This window comes from Triticum aestivum, chromosome 7B (genome assembly GCF_018294505.1).
Source record: "Triticum aestivum cultivar Chinese Spring chromosome 7B, IWGSC CS RefSeq v2.1, whole genome shotgun sequence".
Lineage (NCBI taxonomy): Eukaryota > Viridiplantae > Streptophyta > Magnoliopsida > Poales > Poaceae > Triticum > Triticum aestivum.
The window spans coordinates 42808608-42831165 of record NC_057813.1 but is presented as its reverse complement, the minus strand read 5'-3'; the positions used below and the strand labels follow the sequence as shown (position 1 = coordinate 42831165).

The following is a 22558-nucleotide window of genomic DNA, read 5'->3' as shown; positions in this document are numbered from 1 at the left end:
TTACAAAATAGTTCTCTCGTTGCAACATTGGATTGATTTTGTTTTCATGGGCATCAACTTGTACCCCTATACTAACAGTTTTCGATGCGCACAACATTGCTAGTTCGGTTTCTTTCTTTGAAGACTCACAACTGTGACAGACATAGTACTTAACAAATGATTCTTTATTATACATTCTTTTGCAAGATTGATTTGTCTCGTTTTTATGAGTATTAACCTGCACTTCGATTCTAACTATCTTTGATGTTCACAACAATGCTAGTGCCTTTTCTGTCTTTGTAACTCATACATCTGTTATTATCTAGTCCTACGAAAAAACCGTTGCATACATTATATTAACACAAATACGTCAAACAGAAAACTCATCTTAATAATGTCATAGACTAATATTCTTACAAATAAAATCAGTCAAAACAAAAAGAATAATTAAAAGGCACATGTCCTACGAAAATCCTTATAATTCACATATATCTACTAATTGATTTCTCTATTTGCGCGTGACGACGGACACATAGTGAAGCTCGACGGATCCCATGAACAATCTTCCACCTTTCCTCTCCACCACCTCGGTCGGCCTCACGCTCTTGGGTCCCCGCATCTCCTCGATTATTTTTCCCTCGGCATCGATCCTCAATGCTAGCAGGTGGCTATCAACGCCAAAGGGGAGCTCAGCCTTCTCACGGTGCAGTGCCACCCAGTATCCTCCTTTCTTGTCGGGCCTCACATTGTCTGGATAGCCAGGGAGGTCGGCGAATAGCTCCATCGTGCCCGCCTTGGAGCCCTTGATCCAGTATCGTAGCAGCTTACACGGCCCGGTCGATGAGATGACAAGATGTGTCCGATCAGCGTTGATGGCGAGGCCATTGGGGTAAGTGATGTCGGCCTGGAGCACGACGGCCTTTCCTGTCCGTGGGTCATACCTTAATAGCCGACCCGTTGAGTCTCCAGTTCTTGTCACCATCTCATGTTGCGACCTATTGTAGTTGCTGGAGCTGTCCGTGAAGTAGACCTCGCCGGTTACCTGGTCGATGTCCACCCCGTTGGTGAAGCGGAGAGGTACGCCATCAACCTCCGTGACAAGCACAGTGGCCTCCCCACCGCCTGGCGCTACCCTCATAAGCCCCTTGTAGGCGTCGGCAATGTACAGGTACCCAGACTTGAGGTGGAACCGCAGACCGAGCGGCCGGCCGCAGTGGCCCTCGGTGACGGTCTCCGGGCGAAGGGGAGACGCCGTGCACGCCTCACTGCTGTAGTCGGGGTTGTAGTAATTGCGACCATTCTTACAGCCAGCACATGGACAAGGCATAAAATCATCCGCCCGCTTGTTTGCCTCAGCCGCAAGCAGAAAAGTATGCACGCTCTCAACGAACTGGGGAGAGCATCGGTCATCGTACATCCATTGCCGGCTCATCTTCATTACACAACACCGAATAGACCAAATTAATACAAGTTCATACATAAAGTTCATACAACACTTAAATGCAACAAACAAATAACTCTCTAGCTAAAGCATTTAAATGCAACAACAAATGCGATCAAGATCGCAACTAGGGTAACAATTGATCCAACAGCATAATGATACCAAGCCTCACTATCGATGGCATATTTTCTAATCTTTCTAATCTTCAAGCGCATTTTCTCCATCTTGATCTTGTGATCATCGACGACATCGGCAACATGCAACTCCAATTCTATCTTCCCCCCCTCAATTCTTTTCAATTTTTCTTTCAAGTACTCGTTTTCTCTTTCAACTAAATTTAACCTCTCGACAATAGGGTCGGTTGGAATTTCCAGTTCACATACCTCCTAGATAAAAATATCTATGTCAACTTGATGGGCATAATTTGTCATAAACACGAAATGCAACAAATAGTTTTAAAAGAGAATATACCACATCCGAATCATAACAAGGACGAGGGCCGGCGGGGACGGATATCAAAACCATGGCACTATGTATAACAAACAACGTACAGGTAAGATAATTATTATACGAGTAACTATATATCCAAATCACACAAACATCAATTTTTTATATAAAATTTCATGAACAAGAGGCTCACCACAAGGTGGTGCCGGCGACGGGACGGTGCGGGCAATCGACGGTGGTTACGACGGAGATTTAGAAGGCACTAAGTGAACCACACCTACATATGCAAACTAAGTGTTATTTTGACCTCAAATTGCATATAAATCAAATACTACCACATATAATTCCTCCCAAATTACTAAAACCCACAATTAATCACTATATAAACCAATGCAAGAGCTAATGTAGCAATGAGAGATGAAAGGACAAAGTTGCTAACCTTGGTGATCATTTGAATGGATGAGGGCCTGCAAATCTTGACAAATTTGGGGCAAATTTTGTGATGAACTCGAGAGGAAGAAGGGAAGAACAGAGGAGAGGGAGAGGGGAAAGGGGGAAGAACAGAGTGCGGGTGGACAAAGGATTTATATAGGACGACCTTTAGTACCGGTTCGTGCCACGAACTGGTACTAAAGGTGCTGGAAGGGCCCCACTCTGACAACATCCTGCCACCACTCTCATTAGTACCGGTTCGTGGCACGAACCGGTGCTAAAGGTTTGCCACGAACCGGTACTAAAGAGCTCCTCCCGGCTAGCCGTTGGAACCGGCACTAATGGACACATTAGTGCCGGTTCTGTTACAAACCGGGACTAATGTGTCTCACATTTGACCCTTTTTCTACTAGTGATACCTAGGTCAGATGAGGATTGTGCCTGTTGGGAGGGACGAATCATACAATCTTCGATGGCTGCCTTCATTCTTGAACCGAGACAACGCCGCCACGCGATGGAACGATGGCCGTGCGGACCCAACCTAGTGGAGATGACCGAGACGGCGACGGGCTAGTGAGCGAGCCCGTGAGCATCATGGATAATGGTGGGCAGGTGCTGGACGAGAAGTAGGTGACCGTGACAGCGATGGGGTTGCGAGCAACCATCAGATGTGACGACACACCGGGGTCCTCCTCCATTTCTAAAAAAAATCAGATGTGACGACACACCAGCGCGGTACGTCTCAGGGCCACAAGGGCCACAAGGTCAATTCATGGAGGAGACATCCAGGCCAGCGAGGGGATTGGAGAGGTTGGCGATGGAGGGGATTTGGGATGAGTCGGGCGACATACACATGACAATGAAGGAATTTGGGGTAGTTGCATTTTATTCGGGAGGGGTTATGGGTGGACCTCGCAAGAAAATTGGGAGGGGTTTCGTAAAAAAGGGAAATCAGAAGATTTGTGCGGGCATCAATGGATTTTGCAAAGCAATCCACGTCATGGGTTGAAACACGAATCGATGGTGCATGACAGGTCTTATGAATTGATCCCGTCAGACGTTTGGTAGAAAGCATTTCCCATGAAGTACTAGTAAGCGTGCACATGCAACGCACATCTTGACAAACATAAATATTAATAACCACTGTATTATTGAATATTGTACATTTCACTATAATTTTATATATTTTGGTAACTGCAATAACAATTGAGCACAAATATTGAAGCAGCAATATCTAAAGTACATCACACGAACTGGCACAACCCCTTGGCCTTGCTTTCGTCATCTTTTTTAAGGCTGTTGGCCAACTGAATAACCGTTGTACAAAATCACCTTCACGCTCAGTTTATGATAGTTCACTAATTTCTACTTCGTGGAGACGATCGAGCACAAGTTTCTTAGTTTTCCGGTGTGTTGGCTGATCACAAATGCAACTCAATAGGCATGGAGTCTGCACCTGAAGTGATGAGCATATCAACATTTGTAAGATTAACCGATACATTTTATGACAAAAAAGAGACGAAATTATAAATTATCAGACTGCCTGAGTACTTCGAGATGCATCAGTACCCTTTAAGAAAAAACAACACTAGGAAATAGTTTGAAGCTACTGATACATTTCATGACAGAAAAGAGACAAAATTACCCCGTTTTTTTTCTAGGCAACCTGAAGAAAGTTGATTGATGGTACAAAGTCATAGTTTGTACCTGCACCGTAGCCTAGGTTTGGTTCAATGTGTAATTCAACATGTAGAAAGGATATGAATAGTTGGATATATATTACCGACTAAGCAACTCCGGAAGAATTATTAGCTAATTATCTAAAACGACAGAAGACCACGATCCAAACATGTATGTTAACAGCATGGCGATGGTATACTAGACACTTTGGGGTCCATCATAGAACATAATGCATAGCAAATATGGAGGGAAGCTAGTTTGTCCATTGAGCAATGCACTATTGCTCTCGTTACTGGCATCACATATTCACTGATGATTTTCTACATTCTCCTCAACTGTTGTCTCAGCTTCTACTTCTTTGCCTCTCTCAACGACGATCTATATATATGATAGTGGCAGGAGTGTTTGCTGAATAATGATGCTAATTGCCGGGATCCAAACATGACGCACACAGAACATTGTCCAACTACAAGGTTGAATGTTGTTTAGCCAGTACTATTTTATATTTGTACCAATTCATAGCTCGGTAAAGATCATGAATTATGTGAAAAATGCATTTAAACAACACAGTTATGTAGTAGGACAGATGGATCATTCAAATTTAAAAAGGGAAAGTTGTGACTGTGCTATTAAGGTTCAAATATTTAGTGAACATGTATCTTATTTATTTTCAGTAACAACTTCAAGGTTTTAGGCCAATTCTTTCCTTGATTTTTAATGAGCTAGTTCAGGATTTTATGGTTTGAAATAAAGAAGACAAATGGTACTTCTTCATGATAACATAGTTCTTTAACTAAGCAGCGTGACCTAGATATATTTTGCCAAGAGTCACTTAGCTGATTTTCAATTTCTCAACAATTGATTTCTCTTACAAAGTTCTTCTGCTTTTGCAAGATTGCGGTGTCTCGTTTTTTGTGAGTATTAATCTGTACTCCTATGCTAACTATATTTGATGTTCACAACGATGCTAGTGCTTTCTTCAGTCTTTGGAACTCACATATCTACTATTATCTAGTACTACGGGAAAAACAGTTCCATACATTTTATAATGACAATACATGAAGGTCGTCAAACAGAAAACTCCTCTAATATAACACATACTAATAATAGTCTTACAAATAAAATCAGTCCAAACAAAATCATAACAAAAAAATTTAAAAGGCACATGTCCTAGGAAAATCCTTAATTCACTACTAATTGATTTCTCTATTTGCGCGTGACGACGGACACATAGTGAAGCTCGACGGATCCCATGAACAACCTTCCACCTTTCCTCTCCACCACCTCGGTCGGCCTCACGCTCTTGGGTCCCCGCATCTCCTCGATTATTTTTCCCTCGGCATCGATCCTCGCCAAAGGGGAGCTCAGCCTTCTCACGGTGCAGTGCCACCCAGTATCCTCCTTTTTTGTCGGGCCTCACATTGTCTGGATAGCCAGGGAGGTCGGCGAATAGCTCCATCGTGCCCGCCTTGGAGCCCTTGATCCAGTATCGTAGCAGCTTACACGGCCCGGTCGATGAGATGACAAGATTGCGTCCGATCAGCGCTGATGGCGAGGCCATTGGGGTAAGTGATGTCGGCCTGGAGCACGACGGCCTTTCCTGTCCGTGGGTCATACCTCAATAGCCGACCCGTTGAGTCTCCAGTTCTTGTCACCATCTCATGTTGCGACCTATTGTAGTTCCTGGAGCTGTCCGTGAAGTAGACCTCGCCGGTTACCTGGTCGATGTCCACCCCGTTGGTGAAGCGGAGAGGTACGCCATCAACCTCCGTGACAAGCACAGTCGCCTCCCCGCCGCCTGGCGCGACCCTCATGAGCCCCTTGTAGGCGTCGGCAATGTACAGGTACCCGGACTTGAGGTGGAACCGCAGACCGAGCGGCCGGCCGCAGTGGCCCTCGGTGACGGTCTCCGGGCGAAGGAGAGACGCCGTGCACGCCTCACTGCTGTAGTCGGGGTTGTAGGTGTACGTCGACCAGCCAAGCTTGTCGCCATTCCACTTAAGCACGCGGCCGTCGGACACGCCGCTGTATGGACCCTGGCCTTTGGCGTCGAAGGCGACACTCTCCGGGCCACGCAGCAGTCCGCGTGGCAGCGGCAGGTGTCGCGTCCGCGTGGCGTCGATGCTGGGGACGCCGGCGGCCGCAACGGTGGTGGGCGAGAAGCAAAAGATTAGGAGCAGCACGGCGAGCGAGATAGTCGCCGCGGCGACACCCCTCGTGCCGCTCGCCATGTCGATTTGCTTCGCTAGGACGATCCCGTAGGTGTTTCGCTGTTTCGATCGATTGGTGATGTTGTTGGCTCGCTAGATTGATGGCCTGCCTCGTTTGGTGCCTCTGCTCTTATACTGATTTTTGGTCTCCGAGTGCCTGCATGATTCGGCCGTCCTCCTCCGGGTCCGATTCCTTTTCATGGTTCCTTTTTTTCTGAACGCGGGAGGAACTGTTTGCCTGCCCTGCCACTTCTCCTATTTGGGCCACACTCCTACTTGGGCCGAGATTAGCGGGTGTTCATCGACCCTATTTTGTCTTTTTATTATATGTAAAATATTTTTGTTCATTTTTATCATAATTTTTTGTAGTGTCTTTTGACTTTCGTAATTAGATTAATTATTATGCTTCTATTTAAGAAAATGGTCAAGAAATTTTCACCGATCTACACATAGTACAATACTTGTTTTGATAGTATAACTTTTTCCTATTAAAAATAAATTACTAATATAACTAAGTTTGTCATCTTTTCTATAAAACATTTTCGCAACTGACATGAACACTTTTTAAAATACATTAACTCATTTCATGGATAATAGAATATCCAAGTAACACACATCACGCCCATATGTTTAATGCAGCAGCTAATGACAATGATTTGACTTAATTGCCTGAGAAAGAGACGAAAGAAAAGAGAAGATAGAACATACTGTATTATTTGAGTTGACAAAAACAGACCCTGCCAGCAATTATTTGAGTTGTTACAACAGACATACACACATAGTAGTCCACGTATACACGTTTATAGTAGAGTTGGAGTAAAATTAATTGAGCAAGAAAGAAAGAAAGAAAGAAAGATGGTTTCTGTTTTTTTTAAAGGAGGATGACCCCCGGCCTCTGCATCTGGGAGATGCATACGGCCACTTTATTGATTATTCTCGAGGACCTTACAAAGTATTACAACAATATGTCTGAATCCACCATCTTGGCAACATATGCCGCTACTCCTATCCAAAATGATGGAGGGGTGCTAGCTGGGCCACTACCCAAACCACTCACCTAAGCCTAACATCAAAAGCCGGAAGCCGAAACTCATTCGGAAGCCCCAGCCGAGCCACATACCGGGTCTGGGGCACAATCCGGTTAGACGCACTCGTGTGTCGTCGCCGCCATCTTCCACAGGTCTTCAGATCATATTGAGGCTTCTACCTTGTCCGGCCACTCTGCCATCGACGTCACCATGACGCTAGACAGCAACCTCCTCCTGCACGAGCCCATCTACGCGCATCAGACGCCGAGTCTCCACAGCGCCATGCCGTGGATCTCCGCCGCCATCAAAGTGTGAGATGAAACACCGCTCCACCATCCCTCCAGCCAGCACTTGCTCCAAGACGATGCCCCCAGAAGGGAAAGCGATAGAACGCCATCATCATCCGATCCGGAAGACCCAGATCTGGGGTTTTCCCCTGAGCACCACGAACCTGATGGCACAGACTGCCGACGATGCCTCGACCATCGGCAGTGGCTCCACCAGACGAGTGTCGCCTACGTCGTCGCAACCTCCAAGATGAAGCTGACCAGAATGCATGTGTCGACACCGAACCGTCGCCACTTCCACCGCCACTTGAGCAGCCCCCGAGCAACACCTTCAGGAAGGAGCACGGCACTGTGGTGTCGTCGTCGCTTGGAACAGGGGGTTCTGAGGTTTTCACCTGAGCTCCTGGGAGGGGTGGAAGGAAGGAGGTCCTCTCCGAAGCCTCCAACAAGGGAAGCAACACCCAAAGGCACTGCCATCGGAGTGGCCGCCACGCCAGCCAAGAGATTCCCCCGGAACCCTTCCAGCCACCGGATCTGCAAGGCCAGCACCCAAGAACGGTGACCGAAGCCACCAAGGGCCGGATCCGCTGCAGATCGGAGTAGATCGGGGTCGAGTACGAACATCACCATGGCCACCAACATCCAGCGAGGAACCGTCGCCGCAGCCGAAGCCCACCACCTCCCCGCCATCCACATGGCCAGGGCAAGGGGCCCACCTGTCCACGCCGGCGCCGCCCGCCGCCAAGCTGCGCCACGTGCCACCAGCCATGGCCGCCGCCATGGATCCGAGCCGCAGGCGGGCCGCCAGCCGCGGGGCCCCGCGGGAGTGGAGAGCCGCGCCACGGGGGAAGGCCCCGCCGCCGCCGCCACGACGCGGGCTTCGCCCGGTGGTGGCCTCCGGCGACGGCGAGGGAATTAGCTGGAGAAGGGGGGGCGGCGGCGGCGCGGTTGGGGGTTGCCGCCCGTGTCGCCTACCCTAGGCGACGCGGGGGCCGAACGAGACGTACGTCCCCCAGAAGCAGTGACTTGTCCAAAGATGCTGCTCAAAAGATGGTTTCTGTGGCAGTAAAATAGAAGACTGGTTCCTTCCTTGCTCTTGTATACAGATCCGAGCTGAAACAAACCCAAAGAGTAGGTTTTTTAACACGAAAGAAAAAAAGAAAGAAAGAAAGATGGTTATGTTTCTTCTCCTGGTGAAACCGGTTGGTCTGGATTCAAGTTTTGGAGTTAACATGGAGCGGTCGCATGTTTGCTTGATTTTATTTTAGGCTTTCAGACACTATGCTTTTAGTGATACAACGTGTGTTGACAAGTCGAGTCAACATATTTGCTAGATTTTTTTGTCAGGGTTCGTGTTTACTCAAAATAAAAAGGTATTTGTGACCACCATTGATTGATTAATTGAGCCTTACTTGTTGTTGACCATGAAACAGTGTAAATGGCACAACTTTGCTTTGGTTTGGTTTTCCATTTCCATTTGGTGGTGGATTCAGTGAGTCAATCGGATACTAGTTGTAACTTGCTAGTATGAGTATGAAATACAAAGAGCAACTTGCAGCTAGATACTAGCTGCGAGCCATCCGATCGCGATCGCACGGCCGTGATATGTGTGAACCTGGGACAGTTTTGGCACTTTTAGTGGGGCACGAGCGATTTGGTGTGGGGTTGGGGGCTGGGGGAGAAACATGAGCAGCTGAGATGTTGACCATGATTTCCTCTCCACCCGGGGTATAATTTCCCATGACATGGTTGACCCAGAGTGCGCTCTATGTCCAGTATTTTAGACACAAAAATAGATACCAAAGCTTGGCATCGAACTCAAAACCAACGTGATGAGTACTAATAGCTATACTAGCCAACAAGACTACCACCCAGTTGGTACATTTGAACTACAATCTTATTTGTATGACGGAAACCTTACCAAGGTTTGGGAAGCGTGGGGTAGTGAATTGGTTCACCTATTCTTATTCCCACACCGGTTCACTGCCCGGGGGTTTTCCACTTACTTGATTTTTGGTCTCCCAATTCTTTTTCTATGTGGGTATTATCATTACACCCCGGTTCACCAAGTGTTTTTCTTCACTCACTCGGTTTTCAAGTCTCCTTTTTTGCATGGGGACTTTTATTCCCACAGCGCCTCACCGAATGTTTTTTCCACTCACCTGGTTATCAGTTTCGTGATTTTGCTTGCTGCGAGGGATGGGGAGACAAAGAGAGTGCATGGATCGGGATTCGAACTCGGGTCTATTGAGTTGCTACTGACCCCAATAATCAACTCAGCCATCTTTGGTTATTACCCACTATACGTAGACAACGTATTCAAACCCTTATCTTTAGTACCATATCAGAAAAGGTGTTTTTTTTTCTTTTTTATTGGGTTTCTCTAGTCCATCATTGCATTACATTTTGAAACCATAGATGATGTCGGTAATGGAGAGGCTACCTGAGGACAAGGTTGATTTCAACAATTCGCGTGAGATACAGTAGTCGAGGTAATTATGTAGTTACCCAATATCACAAAGTAAAGTTATGAAGCTGCTCATGGTATAGTTGCCAATTGGGTTATTACTACCTCTGTCCTAGTTTATTGGTCCCCTTAGTATTTTGTGTCAAACTTTGACTGTACATTTAACTAAGAAAATAATAATGCATGTCACCAAAAATTATATCATTGGATTCGTATTTGAACATAGTTTACAATGATATTGTTTTTGGTTACATGCATTAACATTTTGTTAGTTAAATCGAAGTTCAAAATTTAGCACAAAGTGCGAAGGGATCAATAAACTAGGACGGAGGTTATGTAGTTATTGGGTTGTTCTTGCTATAGTTATCATGCTACTCATTTATAGTTATCATACTTGTCATGCTATAGTTAACAGGCTGCTCATGTCAAAGTTATCAAACTGCTCATGCTAAAGTTATTAGGATGCCCATGCTATAGTTACAAACATAAGGATTATGTACTTATCAGGCTGCCCGAGCTATAGTTTCTCTCTATTCCTTGGCGATCGTGACTAGGTTTGTGAACTTGTGATGGATCGAGATGTGCCTAGCACTATCACTTAATAAGAAGACATTTTGAGATATGATAACAGTGATATGTGTGTCATGTTGATGAGTAACTATGCTTTAGTAACAATATTGGTGTTAAGGTTTGTGATTCCCTATGCAAGCACGAATGTCAATAGTTATGCAATAAAATTACATCCTACTTTGTAGTGCATTATTCGGTGTTAGTTATGCTTAATGCTCGCTTATGAGATTTTTTATTTCTTGGTTGGATGCTTCCCAATCTTTTGCTAGCCTTCATTTGCACTAAGTATGATCACTACTTGTGCATCCAAAATCCTTTGAAGCAGATTTTGCCATATGAGTCCACTATACCTACCTATATGCGGTATTCTTTTGCCGTTCTAAGAAAATTTGTATGTGTCATCTCTAATTTTCAAAATAAATTTCTCTTTTGTGTGCTCATACCGCTCTTGAAACGGTAGGGGGTGGCTAACATATTTCAATGCTAGATGTGTTATTCTCAAGATGAGTGTTTATTAATTTGTCATTGCACGAGAGTAGGTATTAGGGTTGCCCAGTCCAGAAATAAAATATGAATTTACTTTATGTTGTCAAATAAAGTGTTGGTATGGAAGGCACCCGTGGATACGGTTAGCCATGAAAAGTGAAAGTATGATGGAGAAATGAATAAACTTTATTTTTAGTTTGGGAACCGCCTATGATATATCTAGCATGGAAAGTATTGGGAACTACTCGGTCATTTTCGTTGACACGAAAAGCATGCCACCCAAAATGTTTTTATCTCTATTTTTTGCTTTGAGCTCTCGCACCTCTACAAATCCCTACTTCCCTCCATGAAAGGGCCTTTCTATTTACTTTATGCAATTTTTATTTTTACTTGAGTCTTCATCTTCTCTTATAAAGCACCAAGTAAGGGGCACTATGATCGTACTTGAGCATTGGGTGTAGCTAATATGCGAGTGTGTTTCATGAATGGATCAATGATTGATCATAATGGGCTAGGGATAACTTGCTTTAGTGTTGATATTTTGAAAGACATGTTTGCTTGTTGATATGCTTGAGTATTAAAGTCTTCATGTCAAAACTAGACTATTTCTTTAAACCATATAAAAGTCCAAATGTCCATGTTACAAAGAAAAGAATGTGTGATGAACATGTTAGGCAGTATTCCACATCAAAAATTCTATTTTTATCATTTACCTACTCGAGAACATGTGGGAATTAAGCTTGGGCATGTTGATACGTCTCCAATGTATCTATAATTTTTGATTGTTCCATGTTATTATATTATCATTCTTGGATGTTTTACAATCATTTTATAGCAACTTTATATTATTTTTGAGACTAACCTATTGACATAGTGCCAAGTGCCAGTTGTTGTTTTCTGCTTGTTTTTTACATCGCAGGAAATTAATATCCAATGGAGTCCAAATACAGCGAAACTTTTTGTGGATTTTTTCTAGACTAGAAGACACTTGTTGGGCCAAGAAAGTACCTGAGGGGAGCTCCGAGCGGAGCATAACCCACGAGAGCGCGCCTGGGGGGCCCAGGCGCGCCCAGGTGGGTTATGCCCACCTTGGCCGCCTCCCGCACCGCCTCTTTGCTCTATAAATACCCCAATATTCCAGAAACCCTAGGGGAGTCGACGAAAATCAATTCCAGCTGCCGCAAGTTCTAGAACCACCAGATCCAATCTAGACACCATCACAGAGGGGTTCATCATCCTCAATTGTGCCTCTCCGATGATGCGTGAGTAGTTCATTGTAGACCTACGGGTCCGTAGTTAGTAGCTACATGGCTTCCTCTCTCTCTCTCTCTCTCTTGATTCCCAATACAATGGTCTCTTGGAGATCTATTTGATGTAACTCTTTTTGCGGTGTTTCTGTTGGGATTCGATGAACTTTGAGTTTATGATCAGATCTATGTTTTTATCCATGAAAGTTACTTGAGTCTTTTGATCTCTTATATGCATGATTACTTATAGCCTCGTATTTCTTCTTCGAATCTTTGGTTTAGTTAGGCCAACTAGATCGATTTTTCTTGCCATGGGAAGATGTGCTTTGTGATGGGTTCGATCTTACGGTGCTTGATCCTAGTGACAGAAGAGGAACCGACACGTATGTATCGTTGCTATTAAGGATAACAAGATGGGGTCTATTTCTACATGAATATATCTTGTCTACATCATGTCCTCATTCTTATTGCATTACTTTGTTTCTCCATGAACTTAATACACTGAATGCATGCTGGATAGCGGTCGATGTGTGGAGTAATAGTAGTAGATGCAGGCAGGAGTCGGTCTACTAATCTTGGACGTGATGCCTAAATAGTGATCATTGCCTAGATATCGTCATGATTATTTGAAGTTCTATCAATTGCCCAACAATAATTTGTTTACCCATCGTATGCTATTTTTCTTGAGAGAAGCCACTAGTGAAATCTACGGGCCCCGGTCTCTTCTTTATCATATTTGCCTTCGAGATATGTTTTTATTTGCTTTTATTTTCAGATCTATTAATCCAAAAACACAAAAATACCTCGCTGAATTTTATTTGCTTTTAGTTGCACCTATCACTTTATTAGAACTTTCACCCGTCCACGTGCCAATTTTTGGCGCCATTACCCGAAAGGAATTGATAACCACTTTAACACGTTGGGTTGCAAGTATTTGTTCTTTGTTGCTTGGTTCTCCTACTGGTTCGATAACCTTGGTCTCATCACTGAGGAAAATACCTACCGTTGTTGTGCTGCATCATCCCTTCCTCTTTGGGGAAATATCGACGTAGTTCAAGCCAAAATCAGAGACCTGCCAGCGGGCCCACAAGACCTAGGGGGCGCGCCTAGGGGGGTAGGGCGCGCCCCTAGGCTTGTGGCCATCCTGTGGGTCCCCCTATGGTATTTCTTTTCCCAATATTTTTTATATATTCCAAAATAATTCTCCGTAAATTTTCAGGACTTTTGGAGTTGTGCAGCATAGGTATCTCAGATTTGCTCCTTTCCGGTCCAGAATTCCAGCTGACAGTGTCCTGGACTAGGGGGTACTCACCACGTCATCTCCCGATCAGTTGGATTGGGCCGAGACCCCATGGCCGTATACTCATGGGCCAGTTTGGACAACCCCTGCCGCATACAAGAAAACTCCACAAGACTTGGCGCCCAAGGCGAGGACTCTCCTAAACCCTAGGCCTCCGGTGTATTATATAAACCGAGGCCAGGCTAGTCAATAGACAATCTCATATTCATTACTACAATCTCGTAGTAGACACATGTACTCTGTACTATACCTCATATGAATACAATCAAAAGCAGGACGTAGGGTTTTACCTCCATCAAGAGGGCCCGAACCTGGGTAAAATCCCGTGTCCATGTTACCATCGCTCCAAGACGCCTAGTTCAGGACCCCTACTACGAGATACGTCGAATATTGAACCGACATTGGTGTTTTCATTGAGAGCCTGCTAGGTGTGTCACGGATCAACGGCATAAATCAGGTGTTACGCCTTCAGTTATATTTTGTTTTGTTTCCTTGAGAATTATTACGGCTGTCTAGCGCAATTTTGTTTGTAGGCCGGACAGAGGAGAAGTTATGGAGTGCATCACGCGCGGTCGCCGGCGATCTGCAAATCCGGTCATCAATTTTCGACCTCGGAAAAAGTTACTGAGGCACGTCCGGCGACCGGCTCAATCCAATCTCAAGTACATGACGGCTGGCGGCAGTGTTTATGCAGATTGATAAAGCGGCATCATACACATCCGGACGGTCTAGGCGGCAGCAATGCATGTTGTCTCACCCGAAGAGCAAGTCACGGGGAGGAATTACGGGCAGCACAGATCCCCTGGCCGAACTAAAAAGCAAAGCGCCCATTAGAAGGGAAGTTTTCCATATCCTATTAATAAATATCCTTCTTTGGTTTGGCTGTGCTAATCCGTATTGGATTGCTAATTTGGTACACGCGATGGCCTGGTTGGTTTGTCCATGACCGGCTTCTTAGGTGGCAGCATCTACTACTCTGACCGCTGGTCCTCTGCTACCTTTCGCTCAAAAGTGCATAGATCTAAAAGCACTGCCAACGCAATTGACTACCGGTTTTACAGTATGGTACTCCAGAACAAGACGAACATACTCTTGCGCTGGGTCCCGAGGGGTACACATGCCTAGGATGGCCAGTACCGTGAAGATCTGAGGACACTCTGCACGGACGGTAGCGTCATCAGAAGGGAGTTCTTTCCTTTTCTCTTTATGATTTTTCCTTTTTTAATTCAGCACATATGGCCATCACCATCCATTAGTGGTGTTTTCGGCCGTGTGCGTACACGAGCATCAAGTGCTGGTTTTTGCACCATTGCCTTTGAAATCTAATTGAATAGTAGTGCATCCGGATTTTTGTCCGCAGTCTCACAAACGTCACATCTACAACCAGATCCGCCCTATAAAATAGAGGTTATCACTCCTTCGCCACCATTGAGCTCGGACCCGGTAATCTACTTCGACTGTGTCATGCAGTCACTTCGGCAAGCCGACGTCGTCATCCCAATCGGCATATATCGGCTCGCGTGATCACCTTATTGGTCGAACTGCCATACCGACATGTTCGGGGCCTCGGGGACTTCGGCATCGCCGAGAGAGCTCTACCTCATCGAGTGTTTGGTGCACAGTCCATATTTCTTTTACTACTCGCTTTGCATAAATTATTTATTTTAATTTATTATTATTACTATTATCTCCAGTTTGCACTATTTTTTGTGCATAGGTAAATGATCCTGGTCGGGCAGTGTTGTCATCTCGGTGTACTGGCATACCACATCACCTCCGCTCGCCGGGGGGCTTCGTCAACACTTCATTAACCCACGCCGGGGACTTCAGCGTCACTCTGCCTGCCTACATTGGTCGTGCTATGTCACTACTCCGGAGTGCCGAACTCCTTGCTCGGACACCTCGGGCTTGGGGGCTGGGACCTCGGCCATGCCGAGGACTGCCAACCTTGTTGGATCTGTCACAGATCAATGGGCGTCTTCGTCCCGCCACAAGCCCGAATCGCATCATCAACACCGAGCACATTAACCAGCTAAGTCGCTTTCATGCTCAAAGTTTTAAAATTTCAATTTTGTTCGGTTCGACCAAGCATTATACTTTTTTTTAGCAAAAAGTTGTTTGTGAAAAACTTCCTTGTCCAAACTTTGTTTGTAACGCACAAATTCAAATACCCCGTTTACTTGGGGGCTCCCTTGCGGGAGCTTTTCCTCTTGCATATGATTATACTTGTACGGCTTCGTTCCTTGTTCGTGTATTATGCCACAATATGCACCATATTGACCTAAGTGATTTGCAAGCTGGTTTGCCTTGCTCCTGTGTTTACCCCTACATTCCCGATTGTTTGGCTAGGGAGTAAAGGGAGCACCTCTGCGATTGTCACGATCGGGTCACCCGAGCCGGACCTCAGACTGGGTGAAGCCGAAAGCTAGCGCTCTTATTGTTTTCAATAATGGTCGGCACACAACGGAACTCATGAGTACAAAAAATCTATTGCACAAGTCTCATAGTGAGCAACCGAAGAAAGGTATCGGTGGGGGTACTATTTTCTTCGAAGATGCTTCTTACACTTTGTCGGTAATATAGCATAAATTCCCTGAGCGCGCTTTGTCTGTTACAGCCTTATGGCCTGATTGCCTGGTTATCGGAAACATCGTCGATATTCTCGACAGGTGGAGTACATAACACTTTTCGGTCCTTGACTGAAGAGGGAGAAGTCGATTGTCGGTTAAGATGCGTATAAAGTTCGGGTGAACATAGATATGATATAAGTACTTCGGTACATACAATCATTATACATAAAATTCTTCTACCCAAGTCACTCGGGGGCTCTTAAATTTATGTGAGCTGTTTTATAATAAATGTTCTTCTTCCTAGTCGTTGTAAAGTCTTTTTTCTATCACTCCTTTTTTCGACACAGGTGTGTGGTCAATAGCCGGGGAGCCTAATTTCTCTCTCAAAGCCGCTAAAGTTTGCTAACTGGCCTAATGAGAAGTACTCCGCCTTCGGGATAGAAGGTTGAAGTCTTGAGATAGGACGTGTCATGTTAAAGCACGACAGAAGCACAATTCTTTTCTTCTAAGACCAATTTTCTGATTGGCACCGAACAATTGATTTAGTTCGGACATCGAGTTTTTACTGACGTTTTTGGTTTTCCAATCCTATGGCACTTTTCAACCATTTGTGTATTTTCCGCATAAGTCTCGCAGTGCAACGCCGGACACCTTTAGAGATTCGGCAAAAGTTCTCGGATATTGCTATATATGCATCAGTTTCGAATTGTGTCTCCGGTCAATAGTTGGGTTGCCCGGCTCCTGCGCTTGCCTCCTATGTTCCGCTTTGTTCGGCTAGGTGTGCAAAGGGAGAACCACTGCGATTGTGCTTACAGCTCGCATGGTTAAGCACCGCAGTGAAGAAAGCCGAAAACTGACTGCAATAAGCGTAAACTGGTCAGCGGTCCGATGACTGTATTAAATGACGGGCCTTTCATAACATTGGCCGAAGTGTTTACGGCTTGACCTCGTCACCAATGCCGAACACTAACCGGGGGCTCATAGCTAGCTTCCCCAGTTTAAAGCTCCTATGACTAAGGGAAAGTTATAAAGCCCACATATCTGATTGCTTCGTTTCTGCTAACACAACCGCCTCCGGGCACCGAGACGTCGGCTAAGGGTTGTTTTGTTAGTGCGGAAACACCCTGCGTAGTATCTACCAAGGGGTAGAAGCCGACGATGGGCCACTTTCAACTGATAAACGGTCGCAATGGAGTCAAAATAATGACGTAAAGTACTTGGATACATAGAATCATTACACATAATTTGTGATTTTACTTCGGACATCGATCCTTAATTCAGCCACCCGTGCCCACATTAAGGCTCGGGGGCTACTGGGCTTCGTGCTTATCATTTACAAATATTAAAGGGGTACATCGATCCCCTGACCAGTGTCTCGGGGGCTACTGCATTGACAATCCAATGCAGAAAATTTAAAGTGCAATATAGTTTTTGAGGAGATTATTATCCTCGGGTTGGTCGGCCGCACCCAACCTGAGTCTCGAGGACTTTGCACATCGCGTTTCTATCCCTAAGTATGTTGCCGAGCTGGGAATTGATCATCAGGCTGATTTTATGAATCGACCCGAGTCTCAGGGGCTACTAAGGTCAGCGGTTTGATTTTTTTCCTTCAGGTGCATCCTGGATATTAGGCCAACACGCACCTTGAAGGCATTTCCGGCATTAAGCTCGGCTAAACTCCTTCAACTTTTTGAACCAAGGTGATCTATGACACCTCGAATATAGTCCGGCGTTGGAGCTTGGACATAGTCCAGCATTGGAGCTCGGATACAGTCCGGCGTTGGAGCTTGGACATAGTCCGGCGTTGGAGCTCGGATACAGTCAGGCGTTTGAGCTTGGACATAGTCCGGCGTTGGAGCTCGGATACACTCCGGCGTTGGAGCTCGGAAGCGGTCCGGCGTTGGTGCTCGGCTGCTAAAGATACCTCAAATGTAGTCCGGCGTTGGAGCTCGGATGCAAGAGGATGTTGCCGCTCGGGAACAACTTCAAACCCGAGGCGTGGCATAAAAATAACAAGGCATTGATAAAGGCCGGAAACTTAAAGGGGCTCCTCGGATACCCAATGTGTAAACTCTTCGGATGCACTTCGGCGATCCTCAAGATCGAAGATGAGAAGATTTTTTGAACCCGTTTTCAAGACCGACGACCGAAGATGAAGAATAGTTCGGAAGAATCGAGGAGCGTCCCCAACTTGAAGATCGGTTCAGGGGGCTACTGACGGTGTCTTGGACTAGGGGGTACTCACCATGTCATCTCCCGATCAGTTGGATTGGGCCGAGGACCCCCATGGCCATATACTCACGGGCCAGTTCGGACAACCCCTGCCGCATACAAGGAAGACTCCACAAGACTTGGCGCCCAAGGCGAGGACTCTCCTAAACCCTAGGCCTCCGGTGTATTATATAAACCGAGGCCAGGCTAGTCAATATACAATCTCATATTCATTACTACAATCTCGGGGTAGACACATGTACTCTGTACTATACCCCATATGAATACAATCAAAAGCAGGACGTAGGGTTTTACCTCCATCAAGAGGGCCCGAACCTAGGTAAAATCACGTGTCCATGTTACCATCGCTCCAAGACGCCTAGATTAGGACCCCTACTACAAGATACGTCGGATATTGAACCGACACCAGCTGTCGGCATTCTTCCTCCTTGTGTAAACCTTGTAAAATAAGAGAAGAAAGGCATAAGTATTGTACCATAATCTGTAATAACAACCTAGAATGCAATTGAAAGATCGAGGATGTCGCCTAGAGGGGGGTGAATAGGCGCTTTAAAATAATTACGGTTAAGGCTTGAACAAATGCGGAATAAACCTAGCGGTTAATTTGTCAAGCACAAAACCTAAAACAACTAGGCTCACCTATGTGCACCAACAACTTATGCTAAGCAAGATAAGCAACTATGTGATAGCAAGATATATGACAAAGAACAATATGGCTATCACAAAGTAAAGTGCATAAGTAAAGGGCTCGGGTAAGAGATAACCGAGGCACGCGGAGACAATGATGTATCCCGAAGTGCACACCCTTGCGGATGCTAATCTACGTTTGGAGCGGTGTGGAGGAACAATGCTCCCCAAGAAGCCACTAGGGCCACCGTAATCTCCTCACGCCCTCGCACAATGCAAGATGCCGTGATTCCACTAAGGGACCCTTGAGGGCGGTCACCGAACCCGTACAAATGGCAACCCTTGGGGCGGTCACCGAACCTGTACACTTTGGCAACCCTTGGGGGCGGTCACCAGAACCCGTCAAATTGCTCGGGGCGATCTCCACAACCTAATTGGAGACCCCGACGCTTGCCCAGAGCTTTACACCACAATGATTGAGCTCCGAACACCACCAACCATCTAGGGCGCCAAGGCACCCAAGAGGAACAAGCTCTAGGGTGCCCAAACACCCAAGAGTAATAAGCTTCTCAAACTTCACTTCCACGTATCACCGAGGAGAACTCAAACTGATGCACCAAATGCAATGGCAAGGGCACACGGAGTGCCCAAGTCCTTCTCTCCCAAATCCCACCAAAGCAACTAATGCTAGGGAGGAAAATGAGAGGAAGAATGAAAGAAGAACACGAAGAACTCCAAGATCTAGATCCAAGGGGTTCCCCTCACTTAGAGGAGAAAGTGATTGGTGGAAACATGGATCTAGATATCCTCTCTCTTTTCCCTCAAGAACTAGCAAGAATCATTGGAGGGATTGAGAGTTAGCAAGCTCGAAGAAGGTCAAACAATGGGGGAAGAACACGAGCTCAAAAGATAAGTCTCAATGGGGAAGAAGACCCCCTTTTATAGGTGGGAGAAATCCAACCGTTATCCCCCCACTCAGCCCGCACGATGCGGTACTACCGCACGGAGTTGCGGTACTACCGCTATAGGTTGCGGTACTACCGCATGTGCAGCACTGGCCAGGCCTATTGCACAGGGCAACGAGCGGTAGAACCGCCGGAGCGGTACTACCGCGCGCCCCTACGGTACTACCGTAAGGCAGGCAACACTAGGCGCAGAGAAAGCACGAAAGTAAAAAATTACTTCCGTACCTACTTCCGCTGAGGGAGAACCTGCGCAAAAATCCGGCACGGTACTACCACACACGAAGAGCGGTACTACCGCGTAGGGCGCGGATGTAAAAAATTACATCCGCCCCTACTTCCGCTCATGCTGCTAAGCCTGGCCAGAGCCCATGGTACTACCGCGCCCGCGGTGCGGTACTACCGCGTAGGGCGCGGATGTAAAAAATTACATCCGCCCCTACTACCGCTCGAGCAGCTGCGCCTGGCTTGAGGCCACGGTACTACCGCTCCCACATAGCGGTACTACCGTGAGCACCTGCAGTACTACCGCAGGGAACTGCGGTACTACCGCTCCGAAGAGCAGTACTACCACATGCCCCAGATCAGCAACACTAGGAGTCCTTCATTTTGCAGAGAAGATAATAGAGGGAAACATTAAAACCAGAACCGCCATAACTTCCGTAAATGAGCTCCGAATTGAGCAAACTCAAGCTTGTTGGATAGAGGAAGACGAGTAGCATCAAAACAGCGAGTGGTTGTAGAAAGAAGAGGCAGGGGAGGTAGCTTAACAAACAAAGGAGTGAAACCTCCAACAGAAAAGAACCGGCATACCCTCCAACATCACAAACATCATAGAAGAAGCATGTGAACTCCATTTTCATTGAACTCGAGCTTGTCATAAAAATGACCATAAGCTCCAAAACCCACAAGGAGAAGAACCAAACAAGAACTAATAAAGATGATGCAAGGATGCAATGTGTTGAGCTCTCTACGAATGATACGATCAAGCAACCCATCGAGAGCCCCCCTTAATAGTACGTCAATCGATCCTATAACCCGGTCTCCCACAACTACCATGAGACCAGTAAAATAGAAAACCTATCAAGGGCAAACCTTTGCCTTGCACAAAGTCCACTTGAGCTAGATGATGACGATCTACTCCTCCTCAAGATGGACCACCTTTCTTGATTGTGTTGGCTCGATGAAGACTAGTTGATTGCTCCCCCATACTCCACTATGGGTGAGCCACTCTTCCGCTCATCTTCACAAGTCCATTGTTACCATAATGGACGGCAACCTTCAAGCACTTGATCTCTTTGTGATGCATCACTTGAACGTGCACACCGCAACCTAACCCCACAAAGAACTCTCACAAAGACCATGGGTTAGCACACAAAGCGTAATGGACAATGCTTACCATACCATGGGATCACTTGCTCCCTCGGTACATCTTGTGCGCTTTGTGTGTTGAATCTTTCCAACTCTCTTCATTTGGATGATGTCTTGAAGGTAGACATGAATGATCACACAATCTTCTTCTTCAAGACATGCTTGCAATAAGCTCAACACCCACATGACCGATCTTTGGATAATTCCTTAATAGCACCATGGTCATCACAAACTCTCCTTGAAACCAACAAATGGACTCCAAGAAAAGCCTATGGACAAACCCTTCAAATATAACTCAAGGCAACCATTAGTCCATAGAGATTGTCATCAATTGCCAAAACCAAACATGGGGGCACCGCATGTTCTTTCAATAATGATTATCAACATAAAAGCATGATGCAAAATGGATGTATCAGGAGCCACCAGCCCCCTCCACCCCTATATATAGTGGGGAAGTGCATTGGGAGCTGCACCCTTCTACCCTTGCCCGTCTCCCTCCCGTTACACCTCCTCCACCTTGCACAGATGTTTGGCGAAGCCCTGCTGCAGTTCCGCTGCCACCAGCAGCACCACCATGCCGCCGTTTTAGTTCAGATCTCATCTACCTCCTCTCTCTCTCACTTGTTGGATCAAGAAGGAGAATAGGCCACCGAGCCGAACGTGTGCTAAACTCGGAGGTGTCGCACGTGCGTTACTTGGATCGGATTGGATCGGATCGCAACACGAGTACGACAACGTCAACCACGATCATTAGATCATTAACGCTTTCGGTCTCTGAGGGTATGTAGAGACACTCCCCTCTCGTTGCTATGCATCTCCTAGATTAGATCTTGGGTGTTCGTATGATTTTTTTTTATTTTCATGCTTCACTCCCCATCAACTATAGCAAATCCCTGGAGTATAAAGTTGCAGCTAGGAAAGCCAAGAAGACCTCAAACCATAAGCCTACATGGAGGATAGAACTTGCCTACGAAGTCGAAGACCCAAGCTTGCGAGGACATCCCAAAGGCGCCCAATGTCCTCGGCTTGAAGACTAGTTCGGGAGCTACTGTTGGTGTCCTGGATTAGGGGGTACTTGCTAGGTCAGCCAGCCAGTGGGCTAGGCCAAGGACCCACTAAAGATTGATGACATGGCCATACTAGCCCTAACCGTCAGCACGATCAAGATGAACATCTCCTGAAGACTTGGCGTACACTTCAAGCGTATTTTAACTGACATACT

The 22558-nt window shown here is 46.1% G+C and overlaps 1 protein-coding gene and 1 pseudogene across 1 annotated transcript; both read right to left on the bottom strand.

Moving 5' to 3' along the window:
• Nucleotides 1-480: 480 nt before the first annotated feature.
• Nucleotides 481-1132, bottom strand: LOC123160324 (protein STRICTOSIDINE SYNTHASE-LIKE 10-like). Its single transcript, XM_044578126.1, has one exon. It carries the CDS (start codon nucleotides 1115-1117, stop codon nucleotides 488-490), a length of 630 nt encoding a protein of 209 aa, XP_044434061.1. The 5' UTR covers nucleotides 1118-1132; the 3' UTR covers nucleotides 481-487.
• Nucleotides 1133-5070: 3938 nt separating this feature from the next.
• On the bottom strand, nucleotides 5071-6278 carry LOC123160323 (protein STRICTOSIDINE SYNTHASE-LIKE 10-like; annotated as a pseudogene).
• Nucleotides 6279-22558: the final 16280 nt, after the last annotated feature.

What these genes read in the sequence shown, in the direction of transcription:
- LOC123160324 (XM_044578126.1), bottom strand. Translation starts at nt 1,117, where the DNA reads ATGAGGGTAGCGCCAGGCGGTGGGGAGGCCACTGTGCTTGTCACGGAG.